This window comes from Alligator sinensis, unplaced genomic scaffold (genome assembly GCF_000455745.1).
Source record: "Alligator sinensis unplaced genomic scaffold, ASM45574v1 scaffold262_1, whole genome shotgun sequence".
In the NCBI taxonomy this organism is placed as follows: Eukaryota; Metazoa; Chordata; order Crocodylia; family Alligatoridae; genus Alligator; species Alligator sinensis.
Window position 1 is genome coordinate 1,417,268 of NW_005841904.1, and position 6,560 is coordinate 1,423,827.

Sequence of the window (6,560 nt, forward strand, 5' to 3'; positions counted from 1 at the left end):
TGTGGCTGCCTATCTCCAGTGGGGGAGCTGCAGGAGAAGCCCCCATGACTGCCCTGCCTGGGCCCCATCCCCCACACAGCCCCAGCCTCCTTGCACTTCAAAAAAAAATTTTTTTTTAAAGCACCTTGCACTCATTGGCTGCGGCAGCAGGGATCAGGGCCCCTGAGGGCTCATGGCGGAGCCCACCCATGCCATGCGGGGCAGTGGGGGGCCGCGGGGATTTTCCCCACTGCCTGGAACCCGCACAGCAGTTGCCCCATGGTGCGGTGCAGCGCGGCTCAGCAGGGTGCTGCATACACTCTGGGAGCTGGGGCTGAGCAGTGGTCAGCTCCGGCTGACTGCTGGAGCTGTCCCAGCTCCCAGATAGTGCGTGGTGCCCTGCTGAGCTGCGCTACACCTGTGCAATGCAACAGGTGCCATGCAGGTACCAGGCGGTGGTGGGGCAATCCCTGCTGCTCCTCACTGCTCTATGCTGCGTGGGGGGGCTCTGCCACGAGCCTTCAGAGGCCCTGATCCCCACTGCTGCAGCCAGTGAGTGCCAGATTTTTTTTGTTATTTTTTAAGTGCTGGGAGGCTGGGGCTAGGTGGGGGATGGGGCCGGGCGGGCAGCCATGGGGGTTTCTCCCGCGGCTCCCCCGCCCAACTGTGCCTGCCTGTCCCCGGCCGATCTGAATCTGAATCTCTCAGAATCTTTCCCAAATTGATTTGGAGGCTTCAGATTCAATTCGGACCTTTTAATGGGTCTCCCAATTCAATTCCAATTTGGAGATTCGGCTGCCAAATCTCCTCCAAATCAAATCGGAGACTGAAGCTTCGCACAGCCCTAATGGTTAGGCCCCAAACCCTTGCAAGAGCAGCAGCAAGACTAATGTTTCTTTACTTTAACTAGTTCTTTATATAATTTGCTGTAGATAAAGTGTAATTTCTACATCACAAGCCTCATCATGACACTACCAGCTGCTTTCTTCCTGCTTCAGGTACATGCACAGCCAACAGCTGTGGCTGTGAGAGAGTTAACATAGGATTCCACCATCTTGACAGCCACCTTGGCAGCTGCATGGCATTCACAGTGTCTCCAGGTGTCCTTCTTTCCAGTGAAGAAAACAGCTTCCCTGCTTAAAACAAACACCCCAGTTTTGGGGGTCTGATTTTGAAGGAAAGGTGTATGTTATATGTGAGGAAATATGGTTTTTGAATCGGAATGTGATTGTAAAAATGATTTAGCACGACTACAGTTCAGTACTGCTAATACATTTTTGGCGGGTGGAAGTGGGATTTAGAGACTATATAACCCCATAATTGCCAAGCTCAATTTCTTATAGATATGAGGCCAAATCAGTTACTGTTGTTACAGACAAGATGATTCCTCCAGTCTATGGTACTAGGAGAAGCAGTGGCGCAAACAGTCAAGGATGCCTGTTCGGGCAGCTCAATTAACCGGCATTTTTTGTTATCCGGCATCCCCCATTCCCAAGGGATGCTAGATAACAGAGCTTTTACTGTAGTAGTTAAATGTTCTTATTGTTAGCAGGTATTCATAATCTTTTTATATGCTATGTTATAAAAGGGTCAGAAAATCATGGCAAATAGTCTGAATTCCTATTAATGCCAGTTTCTGCCTTGTTCACACTTAGAAGACAAAGTCAAAGTATTCTTACATAGTCTTCCATGTGATTATTGATTTACTTAATTAGATAGTCCCTTAAAAACTGGAACAGCTTTAACTGAAGTTAGTTCTGGGCCCAGTTCTAGGCACGTGCATAGAACTGCCATGATCATCCTATAGAGTTGAATTCTGCTATCTTTTATTCAATGAAGTGGCTCTGTTTCAGCCAGGTAACTGACCTTTCCATTCACCTTTCTAGCGCTCTGTCAGACATTGCACCTATTTATCAATAGTAAAATATGTTATTGACCTTACTCACCTGTATATACATATGAATTTTAACAAGGAATTCACAAGGAAATGAGATGGATAAGGCATATCTCTCTCTTTGAGGAAAATGGGACCTGCATTCTGACAGTACTGCAAGAGATTTTAAACCTTCATAATAATCACTGTGAATGACATTTTTCTTCCTCCAGCAAACTAGAAGATGATGCTTTGTATATTTCCTATTCAGCCATGATGGCAAAGGTAAGTATGTAATTTCAAACCCCATTCCCACCCCCAGATACTTCTCCAATTTATTCAGACATATTCTGTAAGCTTTCCTCTACTGTCTCCTTTGTGTTCTTTTTGACAATAGCAGTTCCTCTCATATTCTCTAGCTATTTTTATGGCATCACTGGACCTAAGTCTGCTAAACTACACAACCCTATGGAACTGAATTTGAACTCTTTACACAGGTCCTAAGGAAGGACTTTTCCTACTCCAAAAAACGTAGTTCTGCCATTTCTGCTGCACTGTTGTAAACATTAAAGGCTAGATCCAAAAAGGACTTATACACCTAGGTTGCACTTTTAAGCACTGAAATCCCAGTGGATGATTCATAAAATCCCTGATAACTGCTCAGGTACCTGTGAAGGCATAGATGCGTAAGTTTCCTCCAGGAAACTTACTTAGGTGCCTGAAGTTCTTCATATGCAGAACTACCATCATCATTTAAAGTTGACTTCTATTACTCTTTAGTCGCCAAAATAATACTTTTCCATAACTGGCCTTTTTGACATTGATTCTGTTACTCTTGCATTGTAGACATGTAAGTTTTCATGTGCAAACAGAGCATGTACTGGTCAGGGAGGTATGTGGCTGTATATGCTCGCTATGTGTAAACACAGACATCACAAAAATGTAGCATGCCAAAAATGCCTGATTAATGGGCGTTAAATGCCAGAAGAGGAGGAGGATGGCCCTCCCATGTTTTCATTGCCTAAGGCTGAGTGGTTAGGGCACTTGCCCAGGAAGCAGGAGACCCAGGTCAAGGCCCCCTTCCTCCAGACAGTTTTAAGTCTGTCTCTCTGACTTCCTAGCACTATCCACCATAACACAAGTTAGGTATTACCCAGCCTCTTCTTATGCTGTTCTTTCAAATGCCCCTAGGGCAGCCAGGGAGATATATGAGTTGGGAGAATATGAGTTGGGAGGAAGAGAACAAGCTACTTAGGAAGAAAGGCTGAACGAGTTAGAGTTATTTAGTCTGGAGAAGTGAAGGCAGAGGTAGGATTTAATAATAGCCTTCAAATACCGGAAGAGTGATTATAGGAAGAATGAAAATGGGCTTTTTTCTGTGGCAGTTGGGGACAAGACTAGGAGCAGTGGCCTCAAGCTGCAGCAGGGGAAATTTAGGTTGGAGATGAGAGGAACTTTCTGACTATAAGGCTGGTCAGACATTGGAACAGGCTACCCTAGAAACTCTGGACTCTCCATCCCTGGAATTTTCAAGAGTAGGTTGGACAACACATGGCTGGGATTGTTTAATCAGGGATAAACCTGCCTTGAGCAGGGGGCTGGGCAGATGACCTTGTGAGGTCCCTTCCATCCCAATTTTCCTATAATCCTAGAGGATACGATTCTCAGTGAGAGGCCTTCAGTTCTGGGAGGGGGCAGGCCTTCAGTTCTAGTCTGATCCCTTGCTCCCAATGGGAGAAACACTTTGTTTAATCCATTGTTTTAAATGACTATTAAATGCAAGGTATAATAGCTCAGCTTCAAAAAGAGCACTAAAGAGGTGTTTTGATGATGTCAAATTTGTGGCATGCTAGCTTAGGCACCATGTTGTGAAATTCAAGAAAATTAGGTTGAAATCCCCTCTGGGTGAAGCAAGTCTAGAACTCAGGTCTCCTGCTTCTTGAAGTTGTTATACTCCTGTTTTTTTTCTGGTTCTTAGGCACATTCATCATTATATACTTTTCCTACCAGTGTGTAGCCTACTGCTGATGTTCATTATGCATGTGCATGCACATCCAAACTGCGGAGATAATAGAATTGCAAACTACGCCTAAGTGGCCAAAAAGGCCACGTATGAGCTTGCAAAACTGTCATTTCAGTGCACAGAGAGTAATAGAATTCCACCCTTAGGCACCTAAATCTTTCTTGAGTCTACTCAGGATTCACACGCTAAGAGAAGCAGTGCCCAAGTCCCTGGAGAGGCCTGATTCAACAGCTGTGCTTAATACATGCTTAATTTCAATTGGTATCATTGAGTTCATTGACACATTTCATTATCATTAATATCTCTCCCAACTCTACAAAAAGTTATCACAAAAAATTCCTTGCTTCTTGCATTGAGTTGATCACCTATGGTGCTCAAAAAATTGATATGTATGGGAAGGCTACTGATATTATGGCTTCCCATCCCTGAGAGATGCATTTTATCTCATAACCACATAATGCAAAAATGCATGTGTACATGAAGGAGTTGGAAGTAGAACCTAGGACTCCCTCATTCATCCTTCAATGCCCTCTTGACTGGCTTCTACTTCTTTGTTCTCTCTCTGGACACAGGCTTTTCTATGAATGCATGTGTGAGGACAAATATTTAAAGAACTCAGATACTTTTGAAGCACTCACATACTTAAGGAATATTACTTTATTATCATTTTTAGCACTAGTGTTCAAAATTAGATTTGAAATGCATCGATATCTAATGGCTTCCCTTTTCTAAATCTCCTTCCTAGCTGCTTTATCAATTGTAAAGACAGGTCCAGTATTTGCATAGATTTGATTTTAGAAATGCTAACTTTTCACATTACTGTAATTATTTTGTTAAAAAGTGTTATTTTGTTTTGCCTGTCAGCACAAACTGTAATAGAAATAATCACTGTTTGTTTCAAACTGAGCATTATTTTGCAATTTTTATTTCTAATGTAAAAAGAGCTGCCAGACTGAAGAAGAAGAAGAAGAGGATGAAGAGAAAGAGAAAACTTTTGAGGTGAGAGTCCAAACAAGGTGGAACAAAACTGTAATATGAAAACTAGAGGACAAATGCAGTTATAATAGCTATGTGGAAAGCATTTTACTAGATTATTCAGAGAAAAGCAAATCAACTCTGTAATCAGTCAAAAAATAGAACATTGTGGCACACTGTCTGCTTTAAATTGAAACCTCTCACCATTCCCTTAAAAGCTCTGCCTGACTCTGTTCTCGTCTTTGTTGTGTTCTCATTTCTTTTTACTGTTCTTCACAATCTCTGTTCCACCTCTCACTTTGCCTCTCTCTCTCTCATCTTTTTGCTTCCTTCCATTCTGACCCTTATGTGTTTATGCATTTTCATCTCTTGAAGCATCCATTTTCATTAACCTCTCTATCAGACGCATTTATTCTACATAAGTAATCAATTAACCTAACAGCTACAAGGAGAAAATGTACTTACCTGTAGTAAATGGAGTTCTTTGTGTTCTCCAGCAACAAATTTAATTCCGATTATGTACAACCATTTTACTGAGAAAGCTACATTTGTTATTTAAAGTAACTGGAGTTCTTCAAGATGGGTTATCCAACTACACATTCTGTATTAAACCCTCCATCCCTCTTGCAATACCATCCTAAGATTCTGTGGTTGATAGAAAACGTAGTTAGGGGGTGGTATGTACTTCCCTTTATCACACTGGGGCAGGCTATGATGTATTACACTATTCTCTAATAGCATTTCTTCTCTGAAATACTGTTTATATATATTTTATTCTGGGTGTGCACATGCCTCATGCAGTCAAGCACAGAGCCCTTTTGTCTTGGCAATACTTGAATATTGCTCTTCAAGCTCTAGCCCAGGGGTTCCCAAACTGTGGTACACGTACTCCTGGGGGTACGCAAGATATCTGTCGGGAGGTGTGTGGATGAAATTGTATAATGGCAGATTTAATTTTCATTATAACAATAATTGGCATTTAAGGGATTAAAATATAAATTGTATGCTGGTAGGGGTACGCAGGCAGCTGGTAAATCTGGAAGGGGGTTTGCAATACCCCCTGGCTAGTGGTGGGCCAGCCCACAGGCCCCATCCAGAATGCAGGACCAGCCCCGCACACCCACCCCCAGCTGTGGCCCTGACCCTACACACTGACCCATCATGATGGATCCCATTGTGGACTGACCCTGTGGACACTGCACACCAGATCTGGCTGCAGACTGATACAGCATGCAAGGCCATGTCATCTGGTGCACGGGACTCCCCCTGGGTCTAGAAATTTGGCAGCGAGAGAGTGGTAGCACTGATTTGGTACTGTCAAATTTCCAGACTCAGGAGGAACCCCACAGATCAGATGACACAGCTTCACAGACTAGATCTGGCCCGGAGCAGGTTCAGCACCAGTGCTCTACACTAAGGACAGTGGCATGTACTCTCCAATCCCCAGTTTCTCTTATTCATCATATCACTGTGCGGGCTGGGAGCGGTCCGAGGCTTTCGGGGGCATGCGGCGGGCTGTGGCCGGGAGCCCGCAACAGTAGGGCGGGTACTTTTGCACAACGGACTAGAATTAGGCACGGACTCGTAGCGGTTAATTAAAGATTGTTTTACTTACACCGTAGGTGGTCGCGGTGCAGGCAGGAAAAACTTTCTTGAGTTGCAGTTACAGACAAACACAAGCGGAGTTTGCTAGGCTCCACCGAAGACACA

At 43.7% G+C, this 6,560-nt stretch overlaps 1 protein-coding gene across 3 annotated transcripts in view; it reads left to right on the forward strand.

The window, feature by feature from the left end:
* The window catches only part of RYR3 (ryanodine receptor 3), a 585,375-nt gene that overhangs the window by 500,527 nt on the left and 78,288 nt on the right, over positions 1 to 6,560 (forward strand). For all 3 annotated transcript variants that reach the window (XR_003092800.1, XM_025197735.1, XM_025197736.1), the window contains 2 exons: positions 2,086 to 2,137; positions 4,818 to 4,874. Coding sequence is in view for 2 of the 3 variants with exons in the window: in XM_025197735.1 (XP_025053520.1) it covers positions 2,086 to 2,137; positions 4,818 to 4,874 (109 nt within the window). In the remaining variant the exon portion in view is untranslated. The remainder of the gene's footprint in view (positions 1 to 2,085; positions 2,138 to 4,817; positions 4,875 to 6,560) is intronic.